Source organism: Corticium candelabrum, chromosome 1, assembly GCF_963422355.1.
Source record: "Corticium candelabrum chromosome 1, ooCorCand1.1, whole genome shotgun sequence".
NCBI classification, from domain to species: domain Eukaryota; kingdom Metazoa; phylum Porifera; class Homoscleromorpha; order Homosclerophorida; family Plakinidae; genus Corticium; species Corticium candelabrum.
In genome coordinates, this window is record NC_085085.1 from 14,664,942 (window position 1) to 14,682,558 (window position 17,617).

At 40.7% G+C, this 17,617-nt stretch overlaps 4 protein-coding genes across 5 annotated transcripts; 2 read left to right on the forward strand and 2 right to left on the reverse strand.

The window, feature by feature from the left end:
• The first annotated feature begins 11 nt into the window (after positions 1-11).
• LOC134185095 (E3 ubiquitin-protein ligase CHFR-like) lies at positions 12-3,023 on the forward strand. Of its 2 annotated transcripts, XM_062652890.1 has the most exons (17): positions 12-104; positions 214-310; positions 364-409; positions 501-561; positions 642-740; positions 794-861; positions 925-1,056; positions 1,115-1,213; positions 1,285-1,363; positions 1,443-1,507; positions 1,561-1,930; positions 1,988-2,071; positions 2,141-2,214; positions 2,415-2,502; positions 2,561-2,677; positions 2,737-2,812; positions 2,891-3,023. In XM_062652890.1, the coding sequence occupies exons 1-17, from the start codon at positions 20-22 to the stop codon at positions 2,925-2,927; spliced, it is 1,677 nt and encodes a 558-aa protein (XP_062508874.1). In that variant the 5' UTR covers positions 12-19; the 3' UTR covers positions 2,928-3,023. The 2 variants fall into 2 exon arrangements, with proteins under 2 accessions (XP_062508874.1, XP_062508883.1); XM_062652899.1 differs by having other exon boundaries at positions 56-124; positions 214-409; positions 501-740.
• A 17-nt stretch (positions 3,024-3,040) lies between these two features.
• Positions 3,041-4,761, reverse strand: LOC134185118 (T-box transcription factor mls-1-like). The gene is made up of 7 exons (XM_062652924.1): positions 4,517-4,761; positions 4,359-4,452; positions 4,192-4,294; positions 3,809-4,097; positions 3,603-3,731; positions 3,426-3,520; positions 3,041-3,368 (listed from the first exon to the last, which is right to left on the reverse strand). The coding sequence occupies exons 2-7, from the start codon at positions 4,450-4,452 to the stop codon at positions 3,080-3,082; spliced, it is 999 nt and encodes a 332-aa protein (XP_062508908.1). The 5' UTR covers positions 4,517-4,761; the 3' UTR covers positions 3,041-3,079.
• A 41-nt stretch (positions 4,762-4,802) lies between these two features.
• LOC134185108 (lissencephaly-1 homolog) lies at positions 4,803-14,572 on the reverse strand. The gene is made up of 15 exons (XM_062652911.1): positions 14,432-14,572; positions 14,007-14,130; positions 13,869-13,947; positions 13,731-13,805; positions 10,585-10,639; positions 10,374-10,525; positions 9,371-9,467; positions 8,102-8,173; positions 6,956-7,058; positions 6,828-6,892; positions 6,723-6,754; positions 5,571-5,702; positions 5,407-5,508; positions 5,190-5,346; positions 4,803-5,116 (listed from the first exon to the last, which is right to left on the reverse strand). Exons 2-15 carry the CDS (start codon positions 14,036-14,038, stop codon positions 5,043-5,045), a joined length of 1,227 nt encoding a protein of 408 aa, XP_062508895.1. The 5' UTR covers positions 14,039-14,130; positions 14,432-14,572; the 3' UTR covers positions 4,803-5,042.
• Positions 14,573-14,623: 51 nt separating this feature from the next.
• Positions 14,624-17,365, forward strand: LOC134194667 (uncharacterized). Its single transcript, XM_062663612.1, has one exon. The coding sequence runs from the start codon at positions 14,634-14,636 to the stop codon at positions 17,199-17,201; it is 2,568 nt and encodes an 855-aa protein (XP_062519596.1). The 5' UTR covers positions 14,624-14,633; the 3' UTR covers positions 17,202-17,365.
• The last annotated feature ends 252 nt before the right edge of the window (positions 17,366-17,617 follow it).

Consider the following 17,617-nt stretch of genomic DNA (forward strand, 5'->3'; position numbering starts at 1 on the left):
GCCTTCTCGCGCAACGGTGATGTCGGGCTGGGCGCAATTGGTGGATGATGTTGGAAATCGTTCCGATTTGTGTGAAGAGGACATAGTGATCGGAAGAGCAAGAGGCAAGTTGCAGGCATCTAGGGTATTTCACTGTAGTTGTTGCTTTCTGTCTCCTAGGAAGACTTGTTCTGCTGATGAGATCACTAATGTTCTTTCTAATGTTCTCTCTAGAATGCAACATCTCTCTCACTTCCAATAGGCTCGTTTCGGCTCGCCACTGTAGAATATTTAGAGACAGTGAAGGAAAAATTTGGTTATCAGACACCAGGTTTGTGTTTACGTAGCTAGACTATAGCATTCTACGTAGAATTTCTTACTCAGCACGAATGGCACGCTGGTGAATGACAACAAGATCACCAACGGACAGGTGAATTTAGTAACCAATTACTGTGCTAGATTGACTGCTGGTCTACGTGTTAGTTATTAATTAAATACTTTATTTTGATATTTATTAATAGAAGGTACAGCTTTCCAGTGGTGATGTCATTAGAGTAGTTTTTAAGAGAGGCGACGATAGAAGTGAGTTAGTTCTCTGGTTGAAATCTACCATCCTGTGAGTGTGTTCTGGCATCTGTATGGTATGTTATTCTGCTTGTTAGATGTGACTTATCGATTTGAAGTTGTACAAGACCAAGAACAGACATTGGAGATGACACAGGAATATGATGAAGAGGAAGATGACACAAGCATAACAAAAAGTTTTAATACAATGTTTATGTTATCGTATTGTATCACATAAATTTGTGCCCAGAAATACCTAAGCACAATGTCCCTGATCCTTCCAATACTGTCTGCTGCACAGATGACGCTGCAGTTCTGGTATTGCAGTCTACTTATCATCTAAACCGGCATGCCAATAATTGCTTTAACTCTAATCGATAGGATTGTACCGAGCCTCTCGCTAAAGTTGCTCATCTAGAAGATCAGTTGATAGGCAATCGTGTTGATGCCAAGAACAAGTCTAACCCAACAAAAGATGACATGGAGGAATCTCTCATATGTGGGATATGCAAGGTTGCACAAGTACTGCTACTCTATTTTTCTATCAGATATGCATGGTCTTTTCTTATAGGAAATACTACACAACTGTGTCAGCCTTCAGCCTTGCATGCACGCTTTCTGTGCTGGTTGTTATTCGATGTGGATGGAAAGATCTAAAGATTGTCCACAAGTGCAACTACACCAATTCCCTTAAATCTTTTAGACTTAGTGTGACAGTAGATATTTTGTTATGATGAACAGTGTAGAGGCAAGGTACAGAGAGTCAGCAAGAATCACATTGTCAACAACTTAGTCGATGCTTATCTCAAAATCCATCCAGGTGCTTGTTACTATGAATTATTCATACTTTGGTGAACTGATTCGAAGAAGAACCCAAGTGTGATATTGTATGTTTGCAGAGAAGAAGCGAAGTGATGATGACTTGAAGGAGTTGGATGCACAAAACAAAATAACTGAAGAAATGGTTGAATCGGTACCAGCACTTCTTGTTGTCTTAAATCAACAACTGTCCTCTAGATGTATCCAAAAACTAAACGAGGTTGGTCAGATGACGAATATCATGATAGTGATGAGGACAGTGCAGAAGATTCAGACACGCCTCTTGATTCTGATGACAGTTCAACTGCAGTTGCTGCTGTGATTCCTGTCAGTCAGCCTCCTCCTATGAAATGTCGTCAATGTCCAGGATATTCTGATACAACAGTAACTTCATCTGTAACTGCTTCAGACTCTAGCTCTTCTTCTAGTGCAGCTGTTATTGCGATCACTGCTCCACCATACACTTGTAATATTCCAGCAATTCACATTATCTGCCACTGCTGCATGCAACCAATGCCAAACTGTGCTGTTGTTATGCCAGCAGACAGGGTAGTACCAGAACAAAAATGTATGAACGTTGTGTTATTATGTTCACATTGACTACCAGTAATTGTCTGCTTGCCAGGTGATGTCTGCTGTCAATCCTACTGCCATCTATACTGGGGCTGTAATGCTTTGAACTGCAGAGGTTGTTTGGGCCGTTTCTCTGGTATTTCACTTTAGTCTTCATATCGTGTGTCACCTTGAAGTACAAGGTACTTTGTTGTTGTTTCTGTAGAAATTAATCTATCGGACACTCATCTAAATGGGATTTTAAATAAAGGCAACATATATGAGTCAGATGTACTAAAGGTATCATCGGTTATTGTCACACTCAGTATAGCAGTCCCCTTGCCTATTATAGATAATTAATTAACATTAAACAGTTCAGTCATCCTCTTATGAGATGAAAGGTGTTACTACGCATACAGTGCAAGGGTTGTTGCAATATGTACTGTTAGTCCAACCACACCCTGCACTGCTGGTGTTGCAGCAATTGTCTTCATCTACAGGATTGTCTGAAAGCGAAAGGGCTAACGATACGCGATGTATTAAAAGATTGTGCAGCCAAACTAGACAATGGTGAATACCAGAACATAGGTAATGTACACGTTGTTGGTTACCTAGTTATTATTTGCTTAAACTGTTATGTTCACAGGAGCTACACGAGTTCCACTTCGTTCCGATACTACAATCTGCTATAGATGCTGTCTGACAAACTTTCAACAGCTCGTCTATTTCTATAGGAAAGATCTTCCTGTAGAAGATTTACCAAGTAGGAAACTCTATTTGTTGCCACTCGACCAAGCAACTCATGTTTAATGCTCATTCCAGTCGAAGTGGTCAGTCGACCCGACTGTTACTGGGGCAAGAACTGCCGAACGCAATACAACAAGCCACACCATGCCAGGTCTTCCCTACATTCAAAGCATTGCTCATATTGTACAACAAGGTTATACAAAACATCTTGTCTTTGTTTGATTTGCAGACATTTCAATCACATCTGTGAGCAAACTCGATTCTGATAAGATGGCGCTATGGTTGTTTGAACATCTGAAGAGATTTGCGTTAGTAGTTACTGTCATGCATAAAATAGATCTCATGGGCAATGTACATATGTTGCACTCAAACTAGTCGGACTGTATCACAAGATTATCTCTCTACACGCCTACACCCGTCATGCTAGCCAAGCTCCTCTGATTGGCGACGCAGACGGACTGCGTAAGTGTTCGTCGCCGAGTCCGTGTAGATCCGAATAACAGACAGAGTGGTGGTCTTTCACTCTGAGCAACGGCGGTGGCACGGACAGGTGAGAAAGCCATGAAGGAGGCTGTGCCATCTTGCGTTCTATAGACTGCCTACTAACGTACGTGGGCGTGGCGAAGTGGTATGAATAATTGGGATGATGTCCGCTCGTCCAGCTGTTGACGGCCACTTCGGTACATCGACGAGACGCACAAGTTTCCCTACAGCAGAGCGAGCGTTTCACAGCGTTTCGCGCATTTTCGACTGCGGTTGCTTGCCTGTGTGATGTCGCTCCTCTGCCATCTCTCACACCACTTGAGAGTGTTCGGAATCCCCGAGCGAACGGATTTCCCTCAATCTTTAGTTTCGTTATCTGCACGAGATGCATAAACATCCAGCTTTAGTGTACTTGCGAAAGCAATTAAGTTTCGGACGACATCGACTGCATGCAGCACCTGCGGATTTTGGTAGGCAGTCACGGCCATGAATGCGGTCTCTTCAAAATCGAAGTCTTCCACTTCTCCGGTATCTGTGCAAACTATGTGTAACTTGGGTCGATATCTATGCATAGACTGGAGAACAATCTAGAAAAGATTGAGTCTGATGAATATACTCATGATATTATGATGTGCATCTCTCTAGGTCATGCACTCGATCTTACGTGTCCGCCATCGTCCTTCCAGTTGTTAGTCAATTTCATCTTCTCAAACGATACAGAATCTCGCATCCAGTAAGCGCCTGTAGCAGGAGAAGCAGGATGCACGAATGTCCGAGATGCATTTGATGACGGCTTGTCATCGTGCTCGGGACTCGGGTTTTCCAACCACTGACTTCTCTGGTAGCAATAGCGGTACCGCTTCTGATCAATCGGTTCTATCCCGACCATCAGCTCGTAGTTGGCCAGTGGATCGAGGTTACGCAAGACGAAACGAAGAGCAGGAAACATGCGCCTGTTGGACGTCCGGCATACACACGCACATACTGAGTGGTTGCTCATCACAACATACTAGATATATACCATCACGACATGATGGCACAACTCACCGTCCGGACTTCGTCAGAATCATTTCGTTGCCGATAACGTTGAACTTTTGCCACAAATCTCTGCTTTCGAGTTCTACTCGGCACTTACTAGGCAGATCCAGATCTGAGCAAACAAACGCAAACGTGTCACGCAAGGATTCTCTACCGACTGTGCGTGTAAGTCGAACCTTGCCCTACACACTGTTCGTCACTAGTCTCTCTCTCTTTGCCATCAAAGAGCAGAGAAGCGATAGAAAACGCACCGGCTGTACCTGCCGCCATCTGTAGAGAACGGAACCGATCTGTAAGCCTATGCAATATGTGTTAATGCTCATATAGCACCGACCTGTTAATTGGTCATTTGCAAGTAGAGTCGCTCGGCGGATTCGCGCTGGCAGCTGGATTGCGGAGTCTAGGTGTCAACGCGGAATGTCCTTGTACCGAAACCGACAGGAAAGAGGAATTTTACGCATCTCAACGGATATGCCACACAAAAGTCGTTTACACGACACGTTGGGTTATCAAATAGGTGTTAATTGGCGGCAGTTAGGTGCAGCAATCACACTTCGACACGCCCTGACGCCGAGAAGTCTCACCCTCAAGAGATGTAATGAAATGACACAGAGTAGACATACAGTACGGCCACCCATGTTCGAAACACACCAAGATGACTAAATTAATAGAAATTTTGTCTGTTGATGGACAAACACTACGGAGACGGAATAGTAAGTAAAGATAGAGAGCCCTGTCTACACACTGTGGACAGGTCGCAGCCCCCAGGAACCCTAAGCAGCGTTTTCATCCTCGGCTCGAACAACTGAACCGAACAAATATACGTACAAATATAAAAAGAGCGTTAGACGACGTGCAGGTCAACGACACTCCCACACCTTCATTGTAGTGTCCACACTACCAGTCACAACGTAAGGAGCTGTCTTGTGAAAATCTGAAAAAATTCCAAATACAAAAAATCTTAGATATCTTGACCACAGTGCATGGTTTATCACACGTTTTCTTACCTAATGAAGTGACGAAGTGCTCGTGGGCTTCTAGTGTCTTCATACATCTCTTGTTCTTCATATCCCATATTCTGACTGTCTTATCATCAGCTGCACTAACCAGATACTTGCCTCCAGGATGAAAGAGGACTTCCCTTACCCAATTATTGTGACCCGTCTAGAGACATCAAACATGTTCTTTTGACAATAAAAAGCAATCTGTAGACAATGGTGTTACCAAAGTAAAGAGGCAAACTCCAGCGTGAACATCCCATATCTTGACTGTCTTATCTCTAGAGCCTGATGCCAAGTAGGGACCTAATTGTGAACCTTTCTTCACCTAGAACAATAAATCCCTTCGTTTCCTCAACCAACGAGAAGACAATGCTGCTGTCTGCTCACTTCTACATCAGCTGCTTCTGCTATGTATGGTACCGCTACCAGGGGTGCCCACTGAACTGTTTCGACTACATGGTCGTGGTCTCTTAACTCTGCTTTACATTCCTTAGTGGCTACAACCCAAATCATTATAGTCTGAAAGAAAAGCAACCTATTGATTAGCAAAGACAACTGGTTTACTAGTAGGTCTCTTTACTGAATGAGTTGGACATTGTCATCCTCAGAGGCTCCCTTACATGGCAATGTTTTGATTGTATGATGCAGGTGCAGCTATTTGTCACTACAGCTAGCCTAGTAAGAGTATACGGCTGAACAAGCAAAAAAACCGGCCGAATTGACCATTGATATTGGTGATCAAGCACATGTGTGTTTAGTAAACTGGTATCATCATTCCTTTTTGCCACTCTTCACACTCTAGAATATGTGGCTTCAGTAAACTTCAATTGAGATTTGTCTTAATTATGAAGTTCTAATTCCAAGAGGGTACTATGCAGTGACTTGTCGCCACCATCCTGTTATCAGCACAATACCTGAGGCCAGGTAGCTGGCATTTGCACACATAACTACCCTGACTTCTAACTTATAACAGTCCACACCAACTGACAAGCACCAGCTTGCTATGAGCAAGAAACTATGCACAGTAAATATTTACTATTAAAGCAACAGACATAATACATGCCACAAATGCACAGGTGACCAAGATCATATAAAATACATTCTACAAATTGTATATCAATTGCAAGGCCCCCAGGCCATACCAGCAGTCAGGCATTACTGATAAATGTAGTTAACCTTATCCCTGAGCTAAAACAAAAGACAACCTTCCAAGCCAGGTCTTATTCACCCAGCATTCCTGCTATGCTTCCAAAACAACTAAATAATGTGATTCTACTTGAGTTAAGCAACCTAAACTATCACTTACTACACCATTACTTGGCATAACATTCTACTTTCCATACATTCATCTCCCTAAATTTGTCAAGACCAACCACATTGTCATTCCTACCCTGACTATTAGATGTTGGGTATACACCTGAGTGGTCCAAGGAAGTAAGAAGTGAGTCAAATAATCAATACAGATATTAAACCAACACAAACTATACCATATATAACCAACACAAACTATACCATATATAACCAACACAAACAACCCACCTGATCATTAGAGCAACTGGCAATTAGTGAACCTAAGGACAGACCAAGAAAGAAACACCCCTAAATTTACATGCAATAATGATGGTCAAAGACATAAATCATTACCATCTGGACTAACTCTGGCTCGCCGAACCCACTCCCTGTGACCCTGAAACGTCTTCACACAGTACCTATGAAATGACATGATATTTATTGACATGATACAATACATGCCACCGTCTCGCTCAACTCACCCTGTTGCGAGTTCCCACATTTTGACCGTTTTGTCTCTTGACGATGAGACAAGAAAGTCACCAGTGGGCATGAATGACACTGATGAGATATTGTGGTCATGACCTGTACCACATAATCATTAGCAACAATAATTAATATTGACTACTGGTATCACTTATCCAACACCTGTAACCACAAGAGCTCCAAATAAGCATAAATACATACACACTAGCACTTCCCTAATTCAGTGACAGCATGTTCTCCTTACATTTCAGATTACAGTCTAGTGCACAGTTGTGGTGTGTGTGTGTGTGTGTGTGTGTGTGTGTGTGTGTGTGTGTGTGTGTGTGTGTGTGTGTGTGCGTGCGTGCGCGCATGTGAATACATCTGAAAACATCCAGACACATCAGTTTGCATCTCTTATGCTTCGTTCGCATCACCTTCTCTACCAATTTATGTATAAAAAGAGTATAAGATGAAAAACCAACACATTCTGGTCCACATTTGCATACTATGTATTACATCATTGGACACAGCATACAATATTTCATATCTAGCTGGTGAATTACACCATCTATTAATGAAATTCAAGTTATAATTCGATGTGTCAGATGAAAATTCCCAAAATTCAAAATTCAAAGTGTATTGTATAAACATAGATAATGCACTCAAGCTCTCACTATCCTCAAGTATGCTCAAACTACCCAGAAACAAACTCCAACTTCCTTCTGGTCTGTTGGTCCAACACAGATGTCTACTACTACACCATCAGTGTACTTAACAATTGTGATTAGAAGCCCACATACATGTCTTTGCTACTAAAGAAACTTTTGAAAGACAAAAGTTCTGATGTTAGAATGCTATGTTTCATTCATAATAAGTAATAAACGACAAAGTCCCTAGAGACCTTGCCCTTTTACGCATGTTAACAGTAAGTTTCACCCTAAGAAAGGCAACATTAGCCAACTTCTTTGCTACTGGCTGCTAACATAAGCTAACACAACTGAACTTCTACTGCTTGGTGATATAACAATGCAAATCTGTCCTGTGTAACTGATAAAAAGAGAACAAACAAGATAGCCTTGGATATAGAAACTAACTTTGCTGCCATCGTTCCAATAATTTCTAATAGACATTAACTACCACCATAAGTGCTGGGTACATACCATGCAGCGTTCTGACACAGTCATATGTATGAAAATCCCATAACTTGATCGTCATGTCGGCAGAGCAAGAGGCTAAACAAGAAATACAAGCATGAAATTGTACACTATCTGTCTACCTTACGCCATGATACATAAAACTGCCTGTGTCCACACTCAGACCTATCACTATTGGTTCATTGTCACATCAAGTTGTTTGTGATGCTAGATCAAACTTGATCATTGTCACCTCAATTTCATATTCTGTCACATCAAAGTGTTCACAGTCACTTCAAATTTATATAACAACATGACAGCTAGTAATTTCAAGTTAACAACGCCTTACTTCACATCAACCTTGAACTTGCCAAATTTGTGGCATGTCATTTCAAATAAAGACAAGGCAATCAAATTTCTGACAAGCTAGCATGTCAATCAACCTTTCAGTCATTTATGTCCAAGTATAACAAGAACACTGGGTGTACAAAAAAACATGTGGTGGTATCATGAACGAGAAGACAAGAGACTAGCGGCTAACTAACAAAACGGAGTTCCCATCATCTCTGTCAGATTCTTGGTTACAAAGAGGAAGATTCAATTAACAGTCTGAGTCCCAAAAAGGACATTCGAAAAGAATGTCACAGCCACCACTGACTGCTCATTGTACATGAATACTAGAGTACAGTACTTGTAGTTGGACATGGGTGTGACTGATAAGTTGATTGACAGCATGCTGGCTTCTCACAGAAATTTGATTTGACTTCTCTTCATTTGAAATGACACACCACAAAATTGTTCTGACATAGTCATCAAAAGGTTGATGGTTAGTGAATTGAAATCACTAGCTGTCATTTTGAATTGGCTTTATGCAAACTTTGAAAAGACTATGAACTTGTTGATTTGACAGAATATTGTGAGTATGAAACTGATGTGACAATGATAAGTCTGATCAACATCTTGTTGTGTGGACGACAAACAGCTTGAATTGACATAACATGAACTTGATGTGACTAAATAGAAGTTTGGATTGACATGAAGGGACCTTGATGTGACTACGAGTGACTACCTGAATTCGACATAAAATTAATGTAGCCACACCACACCAGTATACATCTTCACACACTGGTGCAGCATTTGATTCTGTTATGAATCAGTGACTTCCAGACTATCAGCAAAATGTTCACTACGTAGAAGCTGCGAAGCTGCACCAAAGTATAGGTGAAAACACTCTAGCTTATACAGGTCACAGCCTGTCTGATTGACAAACAACATTATGGTACAAATATGTCTTACCCAGAAATTTCCCAGTGTTATCAAATGCTATGTCTTGTACTGCATCTGTATGGCCTTTCAACGTTTTCTCAAAATCTCCCGTTTCGTAGTCCCATACCTTCACATAGATCCATTATGTATATACTGTAATTAATTACACTATCAGTTATCTAAGTATCCTAGTAGCTCTAAGTGGTTTACAGCCCACTCCTTACACACTTCGTATCTTCATTCAAAAAACAGAGTATGCGTAAGCCAATGTTAACAAACACGTCATTCAAACTACTCTCTTCTCTTGCTTATTCATATGTCTACTGCGCAACACCTAAAACTGACTGCTAATGTACATGACCATTAGACTCACTTCAACCAACTTCACAAACAAACATTTTACTGGTTAAATGTTTCCAAGACAATCAATAGTACTGATTTATACCCATGCACAACACTATCATGTGTGTGTGTGTGTGTGTGTGTGTGTGTGTGTGTGTGTGTGTGTGTACAACAATATCTTTGTGTGCGTATCTGTTTACACAGTATCTTTGTGTGTGTATATGTCTGTCCATATAAGCAAATTGTATTTTGTTGTGTCAATCATTACACCAATCGGCAAGTTGCCCATGACACATCTTCATATTCATCACCATTGAAGCTACCAAATACAACTTAGCCACGTATTAGAGTTTACAAAAACTGACCGTAAGTTTCAACTGGCACAAGTTGGTCTGGTACGATGCAAGAACCATTGGAGTTCTGCGGTTCAGTGTCTTCTCTTACAATAACATGTCACACCATATCTTTGGCAGTGCTGACCTAACTGTCTGCACTCACACAAATACCTGATGTTTAGACATTATACCTGACTAATTATCATTATAAATAAACAACACAACCTACCACTAGAATATGACTACAAGCCTACGTGTTGCCTACATGTACACCTGCTTGTCTATACCCCAACTACACTCATTAGTTCCTATCTCAATCAATAGTCTGCATGCCAATATTCACTGTCACTTCTCACTTTTACTGTTGCATCTTCTGATGATGACACTATAAGACTGAAAACTGGATGAAACCTAACTCTTGTAATAGGCATCCGATGTCCTGTCAGTTCGTATCGCTGCGGAGGCCTTGGTAACCACTCTGTCAGTGTCCGCGTTCTCCGTGATGAACCTACACAGAAATTTATTATTTCCTGTACACGACATTGAACTGGTAACATAACAACAAACCTGCTTGAGATGTTTCTTTTTCCACTTCTAATAATTTAGACTCCAATTCCATCACCTGAAACATCATCAAATGTCTGTAACCTGTCATGCTTGATATAAAACAGAATACCTGTTGCAAAGCACATTATCTTCAAAACAGACAAATTTATATTTGGACAAAATATTTTGTAAGCAAAAGCAAATGTAGATAAACTCTATTCCGGGATTATTAAATGGTTGTTATACAGATCAAATGACATGCATTCAATCAAAATGTGGGTGTCCCTGACAGTGTGGCTAAGACAACACTTACTAAGTGTTACATCAAGATATTAATTAACTATTCAAAAGTGTGTGCTCATTTAAAGTCGAAAGTAAGTAGTCAAAGTATCTAACTTGGTTAGATACAACATCCTAATGAAGAACATAAAAACTTTCAGATGAAGTGAATATAGCTGCTGCCTGCATCATACTGTATTACAAACGTGATGACACATCACTGCAAAAGCATGAGACATTAACAAACTAGTAAGGCACCTAGCCATACATCCAAATGAACATGATCAAGCAAACACAGAAAGACCATCGTGCCTTGAAAGATTTTACACCATAGACGGAAATCACTTAACATCAACTTGTCTCAGGTCAGCTACAAGGCAGTTTTATAGTATGCATGATCAAATCTATAAAATAGATTCAGAAATTTCTGTTCAATGTACAGTAAAGTACTCAATTTGTTGAAAATCTACAAAGTTATAGCAGTATCCTTCACTACCTCTGAGCACTCCTTTTCTACACCGGAATAGATTGGTCAATGTTTTAGGTTCATGCATTGGATAGAAAACTTTCCTTGAAATAAAACAGATATGAGAGTACAGTTTGTGCAGATGTAGATCATAGATGTAGAGTAGAACTAAAAATCCTACAAACATGTTGCACATATTGAGAATGCAATGGTTCAATACAAACTAATGCTCATGAAATTGTATTGATAAATATCAATGAGAAATAGTACATGTGTTTGGTAAATCAAGGCCAAAATTGTGTCCCATCAAATTGAAAACACGATAGGCACCATCTTAGAGCACATTTGTACGTCAACCAAATTCCAGTAGAAAAACACTGCATCCCTATTAGTCTAGTGTATCTTTATTACATTGTGGCTGATATACAGGCAATCAAAAACATAAGAAAGACACTGACATACATAATCCTCATAGCATCCAATTAGGAGGTCTAAACAATACCAGCAATGTTTAATTAGCAGTCAAACCTAAAATCCTTGTACAGGTGGGTGTCACTGTGACATTTCCATAATAATGTACCTGCTCCTGTACATGCACATATTCTGGCTAGAAACTAATACTACCGGTCATCTCTGAAAATTGCCTTACCAAATACCTAATAAACTGAACATCTAGTAAATTGACCAAAAATTCTACATACTTCAATTTGTATCAAGTTAAATGTCTCAAACTCTATAAATACCTGAAGATGTATACAAAATTTTGACATCATCTATATACTACTAAATAAAATCGGCGGTGTTTGTATATATATATATATATATATATATATATATATATATATATATATATATATATATATGTATAAGTTCGATAGCCGGCTAGACCGGATCACCCACGAGGCTAAAATTTGGGGCACAGGCGTAACTCGACATGAGTAAGAACATGGGCAGAGTGGCGGCGTCTTCCAGCTTTTTCAGTTAGGTCCCCTTTTGGGGGTGCATCGTAGAACTACATGATAATGCTGTTCGTCGTTCAGGAAGGAGACGACATGCATATGCTTCTGATAGACTCAATTGGAACGAAGTTCCGTTACGTGAACTCAATCTCATAGGGTAGTTTTGTTTTCTCATAACTAAGAGTGCAATGCTCACTTTCAATATCCATTGTTTGTTCATATGCCATTGTTACGTCACAATGCTATAGCTATCCAGCAGTCACATTAGATTGCGTTATCTGAGCATTGCTGTAGTTGAGTTGTTTATCCTAGACATCAAACTACATCCAGAGCAAAAAGACAAGAGTTCCGAAAAGAAATATTGTTCAGTGCTTAATTAAGTAGGTTGGAAACATGCTGAGTATATTCTAGAATATCGCAGGAGGACCAGCCTCTACTCGCGTGCATTGGATAACATCAAACTACGTCCAGAGCAAAGACGTAGAGGTCTACTTTAGTAATAGTCAGTGCGTATAGATTGGAAGTGTGCTGAGTATATTCTAAAATATCCCAGGAGGACCCGCCTCCACTCACAAGTGAGTTGCTCTGCAACGGCTCATCGGACCTCCACGAAAAATTAAGCTGACCTCGGATGGTATGCACGGAGCATGTCATTTATTACCGGCAACGTCAAAAACAACAAGATATTTTTGTGTAGGATATCTGGGTATTTAGAAATACGCCTACCTTCGGTTTTTCCAAGTACGCTTGCCGAGTACTTGCCACATTCGATACGCCTGTTCCCTGCAACATCTTTGAAGTGATAACATCCAATGAGACTGTTGAAATGGCTTCGAAAGGCTCACTGAAGAGACGTGTGACTGCATTTGCACTGAATACAACCTACGCGTTTCCTGCACCGAGTGCTACACTGGGAGTGCAAAAACATCGAAAACGGAGAGCAAACAGTGCGCTAAATCATGCATGCCTGCATGTCAAGCTACTGCATGTATCCTATAGGTGAGTAAGAAACTGAACGTGACTTTCAAGTTTCTGTTGCCCAGTTAAATATCTCTGAACGGAAAAGTCGCTGCAAATTTTTTGGAATGGGACACTAAATTAAGTTTTCATTTGTCTTCAACAGGATATTAACTAATTAGCACATTCCAGTTTATTCAAACAGACGCCCACACCAGTTATTTGAACTGAATCCACAGGGAGTGTGTTGATTTCTACCAAAAAAATTGCACATGACATGTCTACACATGCTCAAACTGAGTCTTCCGTCATAACACTACAGTACTCTGCCCTACGAAAGACGGGTCATGTATCTAGTAGTTAATAAAATGCATGCCTCCTGCTACCCTCTGTCAATGAAATCCATTTAATTAATCACAGAGTAAAAACTGTCAATTCGTACAGACGTGTCGAACAATATTTATGTTAATAAATATCACCTCTTATGCTCTTTCTTTCTTTCTTACCTTTTTCTGAAGACGAATGACGGACGTCCATTTCTTTTCCAAGAGACCTGAAAATTTCTGATCGACGTCATTAGTCTGCAAATTGAGGCACAACCATGTCACCAACAACGTCACATCATACAGTAAACGACTGCCCACTAGTTGAGCGTCTCTCTTGAACACTTCCAGCGCTCCATCAAAACCTTGCGACTTGAGATAATCAGCAATGGCATAGTTGCTACCGGAAAAGACGTGACATTAGAGGTCAGACAGCGTTGTCAACCTTGCACGACTTACAGCTCTTCCTTTTGTCTCTCCGTTAGTACCATTTTGTCGCAACATCAGTCAAAGATCCGGGAACTTGAAAGACCCGTGACTCTGTATCCAATGATTGACTGATCGCTCGCTCAGTGTGTTGTGCCTGTAACGGAGAAAAACATTCGAGGTCCCGGATACGAAATGTTAGAGGGGGCCTCTACTCGTGTACTACAAATAGGCTTATTCTCAACAATTACTATTTGAAAGAGATACAACGTACAACTACTCAAACGTTCTTTCAGATAAGATACTACAAACACAGAATTTTTCCCTGACGTTTGTCCGTCGTGACCTCTAGAATTCTATTTGAAGGTCATAAACCAAGCCAATAACTAGCCATGCACTACCTTAGTAACCTACAGAGTTCCTACTCTAAGCTTCTCATCAGCGTCACGAGTACCAACCTTCAAACGTCACCAGACCACAAGTCACACAACAGGATGTCACGAGGAGCTGCCGTCTCTGTCGGAGGGACGAAGATGGGACGCGAATACTTCCAGAACAGAGGAGAAATACCAGCCCGACCGGCACAATTCCAATCCTACTCGCGCATGCGCTTTCCAAAATCACGTGATAATGTCGCTGTCGGTGTCGCATCGCAACGTGATGACTGCACAGCATAGGACTCTCTCTCTGCGAGGAGCAATCACTTCGTCTCGAGCTTATCTCAAGACTGTCTTCGAAGGCAGACCCGTAACAAAGTTTATAGTCGTAGCAAGCGGCCTCGTTTTCGCTGCCGGTTCGCTTGCTGAGATGTACGGTCGTCGTAAAAAGCGGCCTAAATCGGTACGTATCATGCCGCCAGCGTTGAATCACATGAGCATATTGAGAACGGATGAATTGGCGAGGTTGGATGTGAACGCATCGTCACCAGTTGTCTTACTGTCTGGTCCGCCTCTCAGTGGTAAGACGGAGTTGAGTAGACAGTATGCTGAAAGATTTGTGCAGAAGCACACTAATAGTTATGCCTTGAAGTTATTGTCGTTATGGAAAAGAGAGCGTTGTCATGTGATCTGTCTGCAAAGCAACTCTCTCTTTAGTCTGTTGTCGTCTCTTAGACTGGCAGCTCTGCAGTTGGGCTGTGGCAATGATGACCTGCCCAAGGGATGTTTAAATTCTCAACAAATAATGTCCTATTGTGAACTAATTAGAGAAAAATTGTCAGACACTGATTCATTGCTCATATTTGATAACGTCAGTGAACCAGTGTTAGACGATTCTTTATTTCAAAGATGTGTCACTGAAAGGCAGTGGGGAGAGAGCAGGGCTCTTTTGGTAGTTGATTCAAGAGATTGGAAAGATCAGATTGTGTCTGAACACATTAGTGGAATTAGAGTCGGAAAATTGTCGGATGAAGATGCTGTGGAACTGTTTGCGACCGTAAGTGGTCGAGGTATTACGTTAGATGAACATGTTTGTCAAATTGCTACAAATCTTGCGTGGAATCCGGGAGCTTTAGCTTGTGCTGCGGTTGGGTTTAAGTATTCACCAAATGTAGTGGAATACAAGAATGAGTTTGAATTTCACGTGACAAAACAGATGAAATGTGGATATCCAATAGAAAAATCACCAGATCATGACAAGTCTCTTGACTGGAAGATGGCTACAGCTGCAATAGCCATGGCCGTAGAAAGATTGTCTCAGATCAATTATAGCATGCCTCGATTTGCATCTCTGTTGACTTGCTTACATTCGTCACCTGTTATGCTACCATCTTCGGCTGTTTTGCACTATCTTGGGAGGCCAAATCCAAATTCATATTCTTTACGGATCCCCAGTTTACCACAGAAACCAGTACAAGATGTCACAGAGGCAAACGATTTGCCAACCAATCACTCTTCATACAAAGAGAACGCAAAACCTGTTAGTTTTATAGAGTCTTTGAAAGACTTTACCGCTTCTTTAAAGGCACTTGTTGTTGCTGCAAGAGCAAGGCTTGGACTAGGACTGCCAAAGGGAGATGATTCCATTGAAGTGCTTGTTGACCAAGAGGAAGTATTGAGGATGGCCATGATCAGTCAATTGCAACAGCTTCCGTGTGTGAGATGGATTAAACATGGTATGGGTCAAGTAGAGACACTGGTAACAAACAGCTTGGTTCAGGAGGCCATCACACGACTTGTTATAGACAACATTGTGACATCCAGAGAGACTGCTTACGTTGATGAGGAACGAAAGAAACACACAAACTCTTGGATTGCTTCATTGCTATGGTCATTTGATGAAAATAAGTGTTTGGAAAATTTTAGACAGAATTTGAGTGCCAAAGTTAGGGACACGAGTGATGTCAGTTGTGTGAAGTTATTTCCATATGAAGCTGTTCACTTACGTAGTCTAAAAGCTAATGTGTTAAACTGTCTTGTCGCCGTCTCATCTTCAGCTAATGATGTGTATTGTGGAGGAACAACTCGTGGTCTTTTACTAGAACAAATTGAATTTCTCACTTCATTACCACACCATGCATACAACAATGAACTAAAACTGAAGTCACTTGTCTCTATGGCTGCCATATACTCAGATGTTTTACAAGATTATGGACAATCAGAGATGATTCTTCAAGATGCTTTACATTTGGCTAAGTCTGAGTTCAGCGCCTTCAGCCTTCCTGTAGCTAAAGTTTTTTCTGATTTGGGAATGATTGCTTATGCCATAGATGATCTACAACGTTGCAGACAACTGCTAGAACAGTCACGTAGTACTTGTGAATCACTTACTAATACAAGAGACTTTCTCTGCCTTTCTCAAGAAAAGCAAGTTGATATTACACTAACCATGTCTAGGGTGTTGTCTCGACTTGGTTTGACATATGCAGCACTCGGCTCTCACCAGAACAGTCGAGAACATTTTGAGAAGGCTGTAATGTTAATGCAGTCACTACCACCCGACGCTAATGGAGATTTTCCTTATGCTGCGGATTTTTCAACAGCAATGATTGACCTTGGCCATGCATATCTGTGTGAAGGAAGATTGGTGTATGCTAAGAAAGTTCTTGAACTTGCAAGAAATCTAAATAAGAATCTTAGAGGTGAAGAGCATCCTGAAGTGGTAAGATCTATGGAGATTTTGTCTGTTGCACTGCTACTAATGGGAGATAAGAAAGAGAGTACGAAACTAATGGAAGAGACAGTGAAGCTAAGAGAGTCATTCAAGCTCAAACTAGTTGCATCTCTCTGATGGATGTGTTGTGAGCTGGTGTTGTGAGCTGGTGACGGAGAGAAATGATCAAGACGAAAGCTCATAGAAATTTTGGAGTTTTGTGTTGTGTCAGTGCTTATACTTTGTATGGTAGTACTGTACTGTACACTCTTACCAATCTGATAATTATTTGAAAATGAAAAGGTGGTGCTACAATTTAGCTGAGCACTCAGATGTGAATTTTGGTAGATTGGCTGTTCTAGTTTTCAAAAACAGACAAAGAACCTTACGTAGAAACGAACAGATTACGTATTTCAGAAATTCTAATGCTCCATGCAAATCTAATCTAAAAATTAATCAATCTTTATCTAAATCCTGATCCCTTTTGACGCAATTAACAAAGGAAGAAAACATTCAGTACAGTATGTTCTCAATACCATAAGTCTTTGTCATGT